This window comes from Sciurus carolinensis, chromosome X (genome assembly GCF_902686445.1).
Source record: "Sciurus carolinensis chromosome X, mSciCar1.2, whole genome shotgun sequence".
Lineage (NCBI taxonomy): Eukaryota > Metazoa > Chordata > Mammalia > Rodentia > Sciuridae > Sciurus > Sciurus carolinensis.
This window is the reverse complement of record NC_062232.1, coordinates 11614546-11632221: the sequence shown is the minus strand read 5'-3', so window position 1 is coordinate 11632221 and position 17676 is coordinate 11614546. Positions and strand designations below refer to the sequence as shown.

At 33.4% G+C, this 17676-nt stretch overlaps 1 protein-coding gene across 7 annotated transcripts in view; it reads left to right on the top strand.

Annotated features, from left to right (window-relative positions):
• Ap1s2 (adaptor related protein complex 1 subunit sigma 2) overlaps positions 1–17676 on the top strand; it is a 35916-nt gene that overhangs the window by 10730 nt on the left and 7510 nt on the right. The window contains exons 5-6 of one of the 7 annotated variants that reach the window (XR_007106337.1): positions 2490–2584; positions 14352–15916. The exons of 1 other annotated variant lie outside the window; for it this stretch is intronic. Coding sequence is in view for 5 of the 6 variants with exons in the window: in XM_047535382.1 (XP_047391338.1) it covers positions 13565–13573; positions 14352–14399 (57 nt within the window). In the remaining variant the exon portion in view is untranslated. 5 more of the 7 variants (XM_047535382.1, XM_047535383.1, XM_047535384.1 and 2 more) reach the window with 5 other exon arrangements.

Genomic DNA, 17676 nt, shown 5'->3' with positions numbered 1-17676 from the left:
CTATTTCTGAAATTTAAAATTTCATTTACATAAGTCTACCTTTTTAAAAAATTTATTGTAACTTAATTCCAGTACTAAATGGAATTATGCCTTAGAGCTAATTGTGGTTCTTATCATATAGAAAGTTTATAACATAAGAAAGGGTTAGTAAATACAAAAAAATGAAGTGTGTTTTCATTAAGGTAGTTGTTAAGTGTATATGTATATGTACGTATATATAAAAAGTCTTGAATATTTTTGACTCACAGCTTCATTTTGCAGAAGCATTGAAAGTATTGTTTTGTATTTCCAGTTTATTTTAGCCCCTTGTTGGTACATTACATATCTATTTGTTAGTTCTTGCTTTTTTTTCGGGTTTTTTTTTTTTTTTTTTTTTTTTGCTGTACTGGGGATTGAACCCAGGGCCTTGTGCTTGCAAGGCAAGCACTCTACCAACTGAGCTATATCCCCAGCCCCTTTTTTGCAGTTACTAAAGGAGATTTTAAATTCAGTTTTTAGCATTTCTGTAATAACAGAAATGGCAAGCTTTAAGGTAATGAAATAAGGGGAGAAGAGTTACTCTCTTTCTCCATTATAATTTCTTTGCTGTTGGCCTCTGTGGAGAAGAGGGAACTAAGGAAACCCACTGCAATACTCAGTGGTGGGGGTTGCTGAAAGCTGAGTTGACAACAATGCCTTGTGCACCTAATGACCCTAGTTATCAAAAGAGTAGTTAGAGTACCTGCAAAAGTGAAGTATTTTATTGGCAGCCTTCATACCATCTGCTGTTCAGTAGTAAAATGAGCACAGACGTTTTTCCTTCTGTGTACAGTTTGCCACAATGATTGCATTTGGAGATTTTTATTTTTAACATCAGGTGTGCTGACTATAAGCATATATAGATGTAAAATCGGTTTTAAAGTTAGTACCTCCTTATTTTGCTGCTCACTAATCAAACTTTTAAATATTAGGTAGAAACCAGGATGAGGAATATTCTAATTAATTACATTAACTTTAAACATTTAAAACATTTTAAAAGTTATTGAAGTTCAGCTTCTACCTTTAGTGTTTTTCTTAGAGAGATGTTTAAGGCACTGATATCTCCTTGTGCCTGGATTATTTTTTAAATGATACTGGGAAATTACTAAGTACTTTATAATATGACAGTGATGCTATGTTTAGCTTTTAGTATTTCATGTACTAGGGGATAAAAATATTACTATAGGAGTAGATGCCATCTTTAACTTCTTACTCTGGGAACTTTTGTTGTCCATACTATCAGTGGTTAGAATTTTTATTGGATATGTAGATAATAAATAATATTTTTAAAATAATTTCTTGTTAGATTTATCAAAATGCTTAAATTATAATACCTTTTTTGGTTTTGCTGTTTGGAATATAGTATTCAATTAGTCAGTGTCATGAAGTGATTTTGCTTCCAAACTTGTAAATATAGCTGTAAAGATACTTTATTAAATGCAGCCTTAAGTTTGTAGCAGAAGTACTAATTATTTGATTTTAATCTAATATTTCATGCATTGTGATTTTTCTGTTTAGTGTCAGGTCTTTTATTTGATTATTTCTAAGCTCTAAAGATGACTTTGAACTTACAATGAACTTACGTCTGTTGGCTTAAAGGTAAATGAAATTACAGAATGATTTTGATTTTTAATTTTTTAGTTTGTGAAATATGTTTCTATACTTAAGAATATTTATTCAGAAAAATTTATTAGATTTGCCCAATTCATATAAATGTTACATCATTTAGATAGTCTCATTTTATAGGCAAACAGAGTAGGTTGTCAGCATACAACAATAATATGAATAAAACAAATGCGTATTTAAATAATAATTGCTAAAATATCAGCAGAAGTAATCAAAGAATAATGATACCTTTTTCATTGTGCTTAATTACTTAGTAAACAAGGGATCATTTTTGACATTTGTAGACTGAACTCTGTGCTCATTCCTTTTGGTATTTGGTTGTATGAACACACAATTAGAATTTGGGGAAAAGCCCTGAAATTGGCCCATTATTCAATTTTTCATGTTTGACTGTTGGAATTTTAAACATTTAGTCTTAACATGCCACTGGTACTAAAGTCGACTCTTAAATTATTAAAGTATAGTGCCTTATAATTACTAAATTGATAGATATTCTTTTTTTCAAAATATATATATTTTTAGTTGCCAATAGACCTTTATTTTATTTATTTATATGTAGTGGTGAGAATCGAACCCAGTTCCTTACATATGCTAGGCAGGCATTCTATCACTGAACCACAACCCCAGCCCCATTGATTGATATTCTTTACAATGCTTGAAGTACTCCCATACACATATATATTTAAGCCAGATTTTCTGGGGATGAAGTGGAGTATGATGATGCAGTTGAATTTATTTTATAAACACACAGTGACATGTACAATGACAAAGGAAATAATAGCATGGCATTTTTTTCTGTAAAAATCAGCCACTTACCAGTTTTTCTCTGCTCCTTAATTTTATAGAGCCAGAATGAAGAATGGGGAGGTTTGTCTGAGGATATCTTATGATAAAGAGCAGTCTAAGGCTTTAGTCCCTTTGACCCCCAACTTATTTATTGGTAACTAAATTTACCATTTTTTGTGGCATGGATAAAATGGGGTGCTATGCAAAGACTGTTGCACGTGAGATGATTTAAAGTCCTTGCTTGATCTGTGAAGATCAAATAGTTAAATACTGGGCATTGGGCTTTAACCCTCAGCGTTAGATGCATGATGGTGTTAATCAGCGCTTTGAGATGTGTTGACCTTTCTTTTTTATACTAACAGCATCATTTTGAAATTTGTGGTGGTTTTTTCTTTTGAGCTTTGTTTGCTGTTGGTATTATTTCTCACTGAAGTAATCTGTGCAATGGAAAATAAGTGAGGTACCAAAAGCAAGCATTATACTCATGAATTTGCTTCTACTTCAAGATGATCCACTTTATGAATAGATTTACTGAATTTGCAGATGTTTATCTGCCTCATCTAGAAAGTGGTACTCTATGGAGAATTACTGCTGCTAAAATTGATTTGTTTTAGTGCTGGGGGCTGCATGATATGTCTAGATTTAAACTGTATCTGTGAAAGCAATAATTAATAAATCTGTGGGACTGCATAAAAAATGGAAAGGTAAGAATCTTAGGAGAAAAAGTGATTTCTTTTAAAAAAATGAAACTTTTATAACAAAATTATTTTTAGAAAATAAGGACTTTTTGAAGGATTTGATAACATTATACCTTTTAATATGAAATTTTGAGTTCTTAAAAATCACACCTTGCTAATTAAGAATATTAGGGCATGTTAGTAAAGCTCAAGAATATCTCAGATTGTTTTAAAAGAGGTAGATGCTTTCAAATATATATATAGTCATGCCATTCGACAGCAAAAAGCATTTTGATATAAATCCTCCTAGGATTTGCTTTAATAAGACAAACTCCTGAAATTCCTTTGTAATTACTACTATTTATGTTAAAAAGGTTTAAGCCTAAACCTTTTTTGGGGGGCTAAAAGTTAACAAAGCAAGAGACTTTTATGCCATCATGTTTTAGTTTTTTTTTATATACAATCTTTATTGGGGCCTACTGGAACAAATTCTGCATAAATGAAGTTTAGTTACATTGATGCTTGAGATGGACAATCCAGAAGGGGACATACACAGAAGGCAGAATAAATCTTGCCTTTTACTTTTTTTGTTTTTGTTTTTTGTAATGGGGATTGAACCCAGGGGACTCTACCACTGAGCTATATCCCCAGCCTTTTTTATTTTTTTATTTTGAGACAGGGTTTTGCTCAATTCTGAGGCTAGCCTCAGACTTGTGATCTTCTTGCCTCAGCCTCCCAAGTCATTGGGATATTCCATGTTTGCCTCCACCAACTTACTTTGCTTTTAGTAAGAAACACTCTGACCAGTGTCCTTGGTTACTTGTTTCCATGTTGTAATCATTTTGTACTATGTGATTTATAGCTCTTTTCCTTTGTCTGCTTTTCAGAATTTTAGGAATTTTCCTCCCTTCTGTTTCTTTTCTAGATTATTATGAATCAGCTCTTACTACTTCAGGCTATTTGTAATGATGGAAAGTTGGAATAACTTAAGATATCTAATAATGTAAATTTGATCTTCAAATGTTTTTGACTAGAACCCATAGTAATACATTTTTATATCACAGTAGTACACAACTATAAAAAATTATTGAATAGTACTCTGGTTTCTTGTTTTGCAATCTCACATTTTTCCATTATATTCTATTTTTCTGTTTTTAAATGCTTATCCTGACTTTCTAAATTGATTTCTTGAGCCGTAGGGTTAGAACCTACAAAAAACACATTCCAAGGTGTTAGCGATGATTTTTTTCTTTGAATAGTACTTTCTGAAAAATTTATATTTGAATTTTCCCCAACTGACATTATAATTTCTTTTGTTTCCTGTGTTGCCTTTTTAAAAAAGTTAATTCCTGTTATAGAAAAATGAGCAAATACAGGCAAACATAATAGAATATAATTTTACCCCACTAACTACAGCCACTCAGATTAATTCAGTGGCTCTTCTGGGATGGAGGTGGGGCAATTGTGCCCTTCCGGGGTACATTGAATTGTGGACACATTTTTTGGTTGTCACACCTGGTAGTGCATTATTACTGATTTCTAGTAAGTAAAGACTATGGACACTGATCACTATTTTGCAGTGCACAGGACAGACCCCCCCACTGCCCCCCAGAACCAGAACTGGGAATTATTCAACCCCAGTGTCAGTTCTGTCCAGGTTGAAAAAGCCTGGTTTAATTTGACACCATAGAGGAAAAATACCACTTATGTTTATAGACTGTTAAATTGTTTCAGTATTATACATAGTCTATAGTATAAATAACTGACTAAAAAATTAGTTAAAAATGGAAAAGGAAGAGGAAAAAACCCTAAAAATTAGAAAAGAAGGATATACATGCTAAAAAACACATAAGTGGCTATAAAAGTCACTCTTGTGATTCACCCAAATTATCTTCATTTGATAACCAGTGACTAGGGATAATCTGTGGTTGACTTTAGAACCTATCCCACAGCAAGGCTAGTGGGATGTCACTATATAATTTATTTCCTCAACAACAACCAAATCTGTTCACTTCTGTTAAGGTAATTGAGTTTTTATGTGGAAACAAAATTGAGTCTACCCTGCAGGCAGGAAGAACCCTTTTGAATTTTCTGCCCATTTCCCCATCCACCTTAGGGATTTGATTATTTCTTAAAGGAAGAATAGATTAAACGACAAGAATTTATACATATAGACTTCTTTTGTGCATAGTTAGCCTTTTTGTTATTATTCTTTTGCACTGTTTAACCTTAAACAGTTTACTTAGTAAAGGTATTTAGATTTTTTTTGAAATTCTGTGATTCCAAGAAATTTTTTTGTTTAGAAAATCCTGATTGAATTTAGGACATTTGAAGCCAGATACAATACAGGTAACCTAGAATAAACTTAAAATATTTCTTTACAATCTAAAATTATATTTAATAAGCTAATTTTTCTACCTTTTTATTGAAAAAGTACAGTTAGCTGCCAGAGAAAATAATTTGTCCTTAGTATTTTATAGCTAACAGGTTTTAAACCAGCATCTATAAACTATAGTAAAGTTACTCCCATTATTGTTTTCAAGACAAATGTAATAGAAATAAATGAACAGCACAACAGAAAAAGACAGCAAAGACATGAATAAGTAATTCACAAATAAAAGAAAAGCAAATGGTGCTTTTATTAAGGGAATGCAAATTAAAATATCAAGGAGACCTTTGTTTCTTCTTGGATTTGCAAGATACACACTCTGGTGCCTCCTTGTGAGCACTTAAGCTTGTATTTTGTTTTGGAGGATTTCTTTCGTGATATATATTAATGACTAAATGCATGCTATGCCATTTGACCCATTACTTACACTTCCAAGAATTTTATTCAGTGGAAATATACAAATGCATCAAGACATGTCTCAGATATTAGACCATCTGAATGTACCCAAATGTCCATCAGTGGGAAATAGGTTAAGAAAATTACAACATAGTCATACATGCAGCCATTATCATAGCTATAAAAGGAATGAGATCATAGCCAGACACAGTGGTTCACACCTGTAATTCCAGCGACTCAAGAAGCTGAGGCAGGAGGATTGCAAATTCCAGACCAGCCTCAGCAATTTAGCAAGATCCTATCTCAAAAAGGGCTGGGGATGTTAATTCAGTGGTAGAGCACACCTGGGCCTCCATCCCCAAGCACCACAAAAACCCCAAGATTGATTTTTCACTGTAATATGGAACGACTCAAGGTATATCAAGTGAGGAAAAACATAATCTAGTAGAGGATAATGATTAATTTAAATGTTACCTCTGAAAATGTTTAAAGATTCCCCTTAATGTTATAACTTTTTAAAAAATGAAAAAAGTGTTCCTGTGTGAATGAAAGAGTGCACATTGTATTGCTTCAGATACAGCTAGAGCATAATATACTAAAATAAAGTTTTAGCATATAGATTAAAGTTCTTGTCTGCTCTTGGCCAGTTTAGACACTAACCATCTGGAGCAACCACATAGATCTTGCCTCTCATTGCCTAACAGTGTTTAAAAAAAAAATCACTAGACTTTCTCAGTAATTCACAAACACTCATGAAATAAGACTGACACCATGAGCCCTATCATCTAAAAGGTGCCATATAAAGTGTTTCCAGTTCTCTTTTTTATTTATTTATTTTTATTTATTTATTTTGTGGTGCTGGGGATTGAACCCAGGGCCTAGTGCTTGTGAGGCAAGCACTTTACTAGCTGAGCTATATCCCCAGCCCCTTCTCTTTTTTAAATTCATTGCTCAAAATAGATCTTAGTGAGATTGGATACTCTCTGGCCCTTTTAACCCACATAATAGGGTTCCAGAGTTGAACATAAGGACTTTGCATGCTTTGCTACAGAATTCAATTAGGGGGATTAAAAAGGGCCATTGTGTTATTGAACATAAAGGACAACGGATACAATTGTAGCATAAGTAATAAGTGAAGAAGCCCCTTTACCAAAAATCTGCAGAAGAGCAATAACTTGAAAATATGTTTACTTACATCTGCTTTTCTCTTTTACCACCTTGTATCCTAGAATTAGGAGAGTAGGTATTCAGTCTTGGATGTTCAGTACCATTAGTTTACTTAAGCACTTCTCATCTCAGCAAGACTTAAGCCTGCAGATAATTGCTACATTACCAGTGTTCATTATTGCTTCCCAGTTGGCTTTCCGTGTGAGTTATAGCCTGGTATGGTGGTTATCTAGGAAACTGAATAGTAAATGGGGTTGAGCTTTTCTTAAGAAGGTAGGCAGTTTTTGGATAACAGGTGTAATTTGATTCCTTTCTGTTGTTTGTCAGCCTACACTTCCCACTACATCTGGTTCTTTTTGTAGAGGATTGAGAACAAAATTATTCTTAGTGCAGAGGAAAGAAAGGGTGTGTGTATACAAAGGAGAGGAGCTGATGGAAAGAATGATGGCATAGGGAAAAGTGGACTGTTTGGGGAAGGAGAATGGGAATGGAGTCAAAAGCATTGCTCTTGGGCAAGAAGAGTCCTTATGAGGAGATAATGGGGTGAAGGTTGTAAGCTGTTTTTTTTTTCCTTTATGAGTTGCATAAGCAAAATTGAGAAAGTTGTTTCCTTACCATGAGAGGTGACATTGACATCATCTAGAAGAGAATGATTGTGACTGTGGAGAAAAAGAAGGGTAGATAAAGTCAGTGTGGAGGGTTGGTAGTAGACTTAGGGTGCAAATTAGTGATGGGTGAAAGGATTGCTCAGAATCGAATGCCCATTTCAGATTGAAAATAATATATTTGTGATCTTTATTCAAGAAGGTCTCTAAAGAATCTGTACTAATTGTGGCATGTATTTGTGTAATAAGCTGGATTTAATTTTTTTGTCACTACCATCCTGGCTTTTATTCCTACTTAATTTAGTGTATTGAGAAGCTCACAGATTGCTGAGTAGTATACATGACTATTTCCAAAGGCACTCAGGGGAAGAGCAAGATAGTAGGCCTTGTCCTGCACAGGGTCCCTTGTGTGCTGTGACATACTTAATTGTTACCCTCCCTAATTCTTAATTTTTCTGTGGCTCAAAAGATACAGTATGAAGGCACAGAATACTGCAGCATATATTGAACCCACTGTATTATATTTGTGTATGAGAGGAAAAAATATTCTTGGTTAATGGCATATCTGTATCATTTAGCTAAAATAAACTTTGTGTTAATTGGTCATTAAGGTATTTATTTATAGCAGAACTTTGTCAGACCCTGGCAGTCAGAACTGGGAAATTATTTAAAACACATTATTACAACTTAAAAGTGGTAAAAGAATGCTACTTCTTATACCACCATTTATTTTTGTGCTACTATTTTAGGGTTTCTTTTCCATTTTGCTCCCCCAGCCCATGCCTCATCCCCTTCTGGGGATTGAACCCAGGTCATGCACATGCTAGGGAAGGATTTCTTTTCTTCTTGAAGAATGTTTTTCCAATAAAGATGGATTTCTCCCTATGGAATATTCTTCACAATTGATAAATGCTAATTTCTTGTTTAAGTACAGTAATATGGATCTTTGACTTTTAAAAATAGTTTGGCTTATCATCACCCCTTTCCTTTCCTAAAAGTAGTAAAAGATCTGTCAGATAACGAGTGATAGAAATGCCTGGGGCAGTCACATTTCAGAATTTTCAGGTAGAACATTTGTTCTCATTCAGGAAGTCTTCTGTGGGGGAATGACTAAATACTCAGCCCTATTTGGGAAGCTGCCATTCTCTTTTAATGGGCATACAACTCTTCGTAGTTGGTTTTTAGATGATGTGATATAAAATTAAGAGAGAAAACAAAAACATTAAAAACTATAAAATATAAAGGCAAAGAACTGGTATTTAGGTGAAGGTTATTTGACAGACTTAAACTTTTCTTGTTCTCTCTCCAGAAAACAGAGACTATGTATCACAGCAAGAGTTTCATTGGGTGTAAGAAAGCGTACTAGAATACGTGCTGGAGTTCTGACATGCATCAAAATGTAGTAGGATATGTGAATTCAGTTTGTAATTATAATTTTGTCAAGTGTGTTATTTATATTTTAGCATTACTTGGAAAGTCTCAATTATATTAAATCCCAAGGGTTAGTCCCAATTATTAAACATATGTTTTCATAGGGAATTTTGCTCTGATAATGATGCATCATTGGGGCTTATGATTTATTTTTCATGCAGAATATTTTTCATTGAAAAAATTAGGTATTCATTAAATACTGTGAATTTCCAATACCAGTGGTACACAAGTAGAATTTCCCTATGAAAATGAAAGCTTCAGTAAGGAAACTAAGTATTTGGGGTATAATTTATTATTAACACTATTATTTTAATTGCTTGCTATTTCATTCCACTGTATATTCCGAGTGGGAGAAAAGGGACAGCTGTCTCTTCAAAATGTTTAGAAATTATCTGAGAATTAAAATATAACTGTTTTCCTCAGATACTTTTTATTTAATGGTTGTATAAATTTTAGAATCTCTTACTTTTTAGCTATTTTACATGCATTTGTAGCCTAATAATTTAGAGTTGCAACTTGAATAAATATTAAAAGGAGACTTTCAAAACACTCATATAAGCAGTTTTAAACTTTTTAGAATCATAATCTTATGGTGGCAATAGAATCACTTTAAGAGTGTAAAGGGTAAAGAGCTCTCTCCCTAGGAAAACAGACACAGAATTTTGTCTCTAATTTCAGGGAATTTTTGGAGGCCCAGAAAAATCTTTCTGGAACACTCTAGGGTCAGTTTAAAACCCCACCTCAGGTTACGTTTTCCCCCTTGTTGATGTGAGAAACACATCTTGTTAGACAAGATTTTAGGCACAGATATGTAACAAATCTGTTTGAAGAGTTCTTTAAAATCTATTTTGAAGATTTTTTTAAAAATTAATATCCTTAGTCTCAAAGTTGCATTCTTTGGATTTTTGTTTTGTTTTTATAGCTAAGTGAATAGTTAAAAGCCTTTATTGCTACTTAAAATACCATATGGATGACTACTTTTCCCTTTGCTTGGGGAAGATTTTCCTCTGGGATCTTTACTTGGTATAATAAAATCCTGATGAACTCAAGACACTGTGGAAGAAAGTATTCTAATTGAATTTTCAGTTAACTCAGAACTGATCAAATGTCTTACACTGGAACTCTTTTTGGAGTGATTAGCAAATATAGTACTTTAGGATTTTGTAGGCTGTCAGGCATCATTTGTTCATAGTATACAGTAAAGTTAGAAGATGAATCTGAATGCCTGGGCATTGTTTAAGAAGACAAATGTTCAGCCATAAACCAAAGAACAAAAGCAAACGAAAACTCAAGTTTTAGGCAGCTTTACTGTGAACCAAATGTTCTAGAAATCTGATTGTGTCTGTATCAGTTTGTATACTATGTATAAGAATATATGCATTTCTCTTGTAGCCACGTCATGAATATTTTAATGTCCCTGTGTACTAAATGACTACTCATCGAGTATGCAGAATTTCACAGAGGAAATAGAGAGCTGATATACTTATGAAAGAAAATATCCTCAGCTTGGTGACTGACTCTTGTAAAATAATAATAGAACATTTCAGAACCAGTACCATTACAATTGTATTTTTTTCCTGTTCACTTTCCTCTTTCCAGTTTTATTTCATTTTATATATGATCTTGATATGACTTATTCCTGTTCACAGCTGATTTAAATCTTCTGACGAAGTATGACCTGTGAATGTTTTGAGTAATATTTCATCTTCAACACATGCATGTTACTATTAATGAACCATTTGTGATTAATCTTTTAAGAGGAAAATATGGCAATCGTTATTGTTTACCAAAGAGACTATGGCTGAATTACTCTGTCAAAATAAGCAGTGCCATAATATTTAGTGGCTCAGTCTTCAGTTGTTCAAGGGGAAAACAAAAACATAAAACAAAACTATAGTGTGATTGTCTTGCAGACTATGAGTTAAAATGTTCTAATGTATCATGTAAAAGGGTATGCAGAAATAATGAGAAAATAAAATTAATCTGTACTAGTATATAATATTTAAAGTTAAAACATTCAGTTAAGAAATTTTGTAGTGCCACATTTATTGAATCACATTTGTGCTATATAATGATATTGATCGATATCTTTAAGAACTATCAGAAAGCTATGTCAGAAAAGTTTCTTCTGTGCTATTGCTCAGTGGTAAGCCCTTTCCAAGTATTAATACTGAGCTTATTTGTATAGTTCAAAAATTCTAATTGTTTCAATACCTAAAGTTTATATTTTATTAGTTAATAGTTTTCTAATATAGTAAGTCTTCATTTAAATAATTAGTGCTTTGTTAATTATGGCTTTATATTTCTAAATACTAAAATTTTTACATTGATCACTATTGTATATGCTTTTAATAAACTTGTAGCATATTTTATTAGAGAAGGAAAAGTACCAAATCATTCATTGTTTTTTATCTAGAGAGTTTAAAGACTGAGTTAAGTAAGTTGTCATTACATAATAACTTCAGAAGATACTCAAACTAGTTTATCATTGAAAAAAAACCTACCAGCAAACCTAGTATTAGGCAGGTATACAGATCAGTTATTTTCATTCTTACCATTCTTGCTGTAATGCACTACATTTGAAGCACTGGGAAACATTGATCTTTCATTTCCATTTTTTCCCCTCCATCCCTCCCCCTGCCCTGCAATATGTTATTCATCTGGTTTTAATGCTGCATAAATATGCATTGTCTCATGCTATTTGCTTTGGATGCAGTGTGCTGAGCTGTAACAAGATGTTGCTTTTGTTATCTGTATACAGCTGCTTGCTTTAAATCAGTAGATTCTGAAATAGCTTCTCTTGCATGTCTAAAATAAAAGTATTGCATGTACTTTGTCTCATGTGGATGACTTTTTTCTTCTCCATCCCTTTTGATAAAATAACATTTTATATTTTCATTTTTCCAGGTAATTTTTTAAATTATGGTAAAAAAAAAACCCATAATGTAGAGTTTATTTTAAAGGGTATAGTTCAGTAGTGTTAGGTATATTCACATTGTTGTGCCACAGATCTCCAGAACTTCTTCATCTTGCAAAACTGAAACTCTTTACCCATCAATCCACCACTTCCTACATCCTTCTGCTCCCAACCATTCTACTTTGTTTCTATGAATTTGACTTTAGATAATAGTTTTTCTAGGTAATTTGGAGCTATGATTTCAATGTGAACATGTGAAAATTCCATTTTATATTTTAAACATCATTTGTAAAATATTATACAACTTGAAAGGATTAAAATATGTAAATGAAACTAGGCCTCTTAGAAAGGACAAATATGCTAAGCAATTCATATTCAAAAAGCAATATGACTCTCTTCAGGAAATGCTGTATAAGACTATAAGCAATGAGCAGGTGTGGTAGGGGTGTGTGTGACTGGCTCCAGGGAATAGTTTTGGGCCATTTTTACGTAGATAAACTGGGAATGTAAACTGTATAGAATTCAGCGTAGGCATCCTTTAATAACATCTTGAAGATCCATCACTTCCATTAGACTTTATTTAAAAACTTAGCATGAAAACTTCAACTATAAAGAACCTTTCTGTACACACATCACTCAACTTCAGCAACCATCAATTTAATACTGTTTCCTCAAGCACAGCCCCTTCTATTTTTGCCTCAGTATTTGAGAGCAGGCCCTCTCCATCCTGTCATTTCATCTTTAATACTTTAGAATGTATCTCTAACAGATAAGTACTACACCAAACAAAATTTTAACAGTAAGTGATCCAAATATCTTTTACCTGCCTTTTTTTTCTACTTATCTGAAAAATGCCTTTTTATAACTGGTTTAAGAGCCAGATTCCAAACAAGGCACACATTATATCTAGTTGATGTGTCTTAAGTCTCTTTTAATTCTTGACAAGCCTGCTTTTTACCCTCTGCCATCTTTTCTATATCTTTTCTTTTTAAATCAGAGCACTTATGCCATAGAATTTCTTACATTCTGTACTGGCAGATTTTATTCTTGTGTCAATGTTTTATTTGTTCTTTTATCCTTCATCTATATTTATTTAATTTGTAACCTGATTAAAGTTCAGTCTTAAGAGCATGCTCCATAGATTAGACTGCCTTTTTAAGAAGGCCTTTTTTCACTAAAGCTGATTTTTATACTCATTTTTATTACAACACAAACATGCTAACAATTCATCATATGAACTTTATATATATAATTGGTTTGAAGTACTTCAATATAGCACTGAATGCTAAACACCTTTATATAGATTTTAGTTATGTAATGACATCAGCTAACATTTTTTGAGTACTTTCTATGTATCAGGCACTGAGCCTTAAACTCATTTAATCTCAACATGAAGGTAAGTACCATTCATCTTGTTTTCCAACTATGGAAACAGACTATAGAATCTTATTTATGATTAAACCATGAAGTGCCTTACATACAATTAAATCTAATGTTCTAGATTTATGATTTAATGTTTTCTTTTCCTTGTTTTGTGCTGTACCACGAATAGGATGCAAAAGTAAGTTTCTTCATTATGGGATGCTAAAACTTTACATTTTTTTTCCTTTTAAAATATCTCGTGACCTTTTAATTACAAAATTGATAATACCTGAAAGTTGACCTACTTGGTCCTTTTTTAGGCCCCTTTGGAAAATTTTGAAGTACTTTTTCTAGATATGGCTGCTTTGTCGACCTTTGACATTTCAAAACAAGTATTGGTTGTTACATAAGACAAAAAGCCTTTTGTTCCAGAATGTTTTTTCAGTATGTGGTCTCTGCCATTGGTTGCCCTGGGGACATCTGTGAAGGTGGCAGTTTGTAAAACCTTGCTACTGTGGACAGTGAAATAAAAATTCTAAGAGGAAGCCATTTCTATAAATACATGTGACAAAAAAAAAACATGGAAAACATTAGTGAAGCGTTGTGGAAACTCAAGGCTTGGTTGGTGGGGGTGGTCCTGCTTTTTAAGGTAATCTCTCCTGTATGTAATTGAGTAGCAGCAATTTCATACATTGCTAGTGAGTTTGCATTGAGCTTGACTGCTTTTTGTGTGATGACAACAGTGCCCAGCACATTGGCAGGTAATCAGTTGGTATTTAGTGAATGCTGACAACATCCTTCTGTGGTCTCTGCTATGGGCATAAAACCCTAGATAACCACTGGCTGTCACTAATAGAATGCTCCTGTGACACTGAATTTCTTCTCTAAAATGGGCATGTCCTTCATGTCAGTTTTTCACATTCTTAAGACTCCCTCCCTGGATCTGCTTACCAGAGTCTCACGTTTTCCCTCCACAGGAAGCTGAGACCCCACGTAGTGTTCTTGAAGAAATTGGACTGACATAACTCTCCTCCCTTGTTGATGACTTCTTGTGGCATTTCACACACTGTAGATGGTCACTGCCTTCATGTCCATGTTAGCTAATGGTGTAAGATGATGTCTTGTCAGTATTACTGTTTGCTAAGCTGCTTCATTCAGGCCTACATTTTTTTTAAAAGGGAACTTTGGTCAATTGAATGATAAGGGACTTAAATATGGATTAGAAATATGCATAAAGTACCTTTCTTGGATTTCTTAAATTTATAGGTCTATTTCTCATAACTGATTATGCGCTATATGAAAATGACACATCTGTATACAAGCAATATTGATCAAACAATTTGGCAGTATACATTTATTAATCACTGTATTTGACAAAGGAAGGTTAAATTATAATGTGAAACCTGGTTCTACAAAACCAAAGATGAGTGCAGCATTTCAGTATATATGATAAAAAATAAAGGGAATCAACATGTCACATATAGAATGAATGAAAATTTAATTGCTGAAACTTAAAAACAAATTTATACCAAAGAACCCTATTGGGCACTATATACTACATAAAGGGAATACAGATTATTTTAGATGACTAAATTGGAATGATGTCATTTAAAATTAATAACTAAGCATTCTGAATGAATGGGACAAGGAACAAAGATTGCTTCATAATAGCACATAATTTTTAAGGCCAAGGCACATTTGACCCCTGAGATGATTTTTTTGTGTGTGGTCATAATCATGTAGTTACTCAGTGGGATTGTTTTTGATACCCCAAAATGAAGTAGAAATGTTAATTTACCAGTTCTTCATAACAGTATCTTACAGAAACGTTACTCTCTTCACAGTGTTGCATAAAGTCATTGTTTAAAGCATGAATGTTCCTTCTGGGGTGCTTGTTCAAGCCAAGTTTATTTTGCTTCCCTGTTGCTTCCTTCCAATTAGAAGTGCTGCAAACTTTACAGCAGCTTCCTTTCCTTCCATGGCACTACCTAGTTATCAGAAGTCATACAAAAATTTTAAAGAGACACCTTTCATATAACAGTGAGAGTTGAAGTAAAATGGCATTAGGTGGCCCTATATTTTTTAAAGCTTATATAATTGTTCAGCATCATTTTTATACATACTTAATACATATCTAAACATGTCTTCATGGTTTACACTTTCACTTGTATATGCTAGGCTGGATTAAGCTTTGTTGTAATTGTGACCAATATTCAGGCCACGTGAGCACTGTCTTATCACATCGCCAATTAGCTGTAATAAACGTTCAACATATAAACACCATAGTGTGTTTTTAATCTCTTTCCAAAAGTGTCAAACTGGCAAGCTGCTGAAGGAAGATTTTTTTCCCCTTCATTTGACTCCCCCCCCCCCATTTGAACGTGGTGGTGGGTTTATAAGCACACACAAGAAAAAATGGTGACAATTCAAGGAGTCTTCATGTATTTCAAGTTCATTGAAAAGTAACGTGGATTCCATGCTACCAAGAGCTTATACCAACACATTTATTTTCAATCAATAAATGCCGCTTTTAAAACCTTGACGCAGTTGACTTTTGTACTCTCTGAACAACCTGAAATTATTCCAGTTCACCAAAAGGTATTCCTCTCATCTTCTGTGTACTGGAGGTACTGGCACATGCAACAAAATTAGACTGATATTTGTACACTGTGTTACCTATGTAAGTAAAAAATCAAAACTTTGGTTATCATAATAGTTAAGGGGCCTCCTGGGCTGGGGATGTAGAGCACTTGCCTAGCATGCATGAAGCCCTGAATTCAATCCCCAGTACAGGGGGGGGAAAAATTAGGGCCTTCTGTTACTGCATATAGGAAAGGTTACATTCTAAAGCTGGGAATTTAATCTCAAGATGGACATTTATCAGGGTAATGAACCAGTCAGAAGTTGTAAACTTGCTTCTGTCTTCCTTACTGCTCAAGAGAAGCTGGGTGTGGTGGCAGCATACACCCATAATCCCAGTGATTTGGGCAGCTGAGGCAGGAAGATTGCAAGTTCAAGGCCAGTCTCTGGCAACTTAGAACATGTCTTAAGTTGCTTTTTTTTAAAAAAAAAAAAAAAAAAAAAAGGGCTGGGGACATAGCTCAGTGTTCAAGCACCCCTAGGTTCAATCCCCAGAAAGGAAAGAGAAAAAAAATGTTTTTCAAGGGAAAAGTCACAGACATCTCAGTCATCTTGATATAAGCTTAAGTGGTATTTGCCTAGCATGCATGAGGCCCTGCCAGGGCTCAATCCCTAAAAGCATGCCCCCCCCCATTGTATAAGTATGGCTACAGTTAGAAACCTATTAAAAAATACTGAATTTAGTGATAATTATTTAGCATTAGTGAACCTAGTAAATAAAATTTCAACCATTTTTAGATTGAAGCAGGCTTTAGAGTGGAACAAATCAGATTCTTTAAAGTAAAATTATTCTTGACCACATACTACTTTTATTAACTACCAGATTACAGAAGTCTCATAGAATATCATGCAAAAACCCCAATCTTTAAAAATTTTGACTTTCTGGTTGATTTTTTGTTTTAACTTTCCAGGATTTTGTGCATTTTTAAGTTCTTATTCCCAAATCTCAAATTTCTAAATACTACATATTCTGAAATGTAAGATCCAAAGTATGTCAATGGAAAGAAAGCTCTAAAAAATTTATAGAAAGGCATGAGAGCATCTTTTCTTATTTATGATCTGAAATCTAGGGATAATGTGCCTGAAGATTTTTATATTAGGTTTTCTTCCCTGACCATTCTTCTATGATTTCTCTTCCCAAATTGCTTTGACACTAGGCATATTCAGTAGCATTGACTCTGATTTTCCTGGAAATGATAAAGATAAACATAAGAACTTTCCAAAACACTATTTTAAAAATTATAATCACCTTGATAGAAAACCTCCAATTAAAGAGGGACTGCAGATATATGGCAGGAGGGGGGAAAATGGACTTTACCCTTTAGTACTTTAAAACTGATAAAATGAATTTTAAAGCAAAAAAGCCATTCCACTTTTGCACACAGAAAAATCCAATAGATTCTTTTTAAAAGGCAGACAAAATGGCCATTAAATACAGAAAAAAATGTTTGGTTTAATCAATATGTACAGAAACATTTAAAATTTAACAAATTGGCAAAGATTAAAATAACAGTTGTGAGAACAGCAGAGCCTATTATTGCTAAATTTTTTGTAGTCTTTCTGGAAGGCAATTTGAAAATATAATACTTATCTTCTTTGATGTAATTTATCCTAAGAACATGATTAGAAGTATGTGGAAATTATTAAAGAAATACATCACAA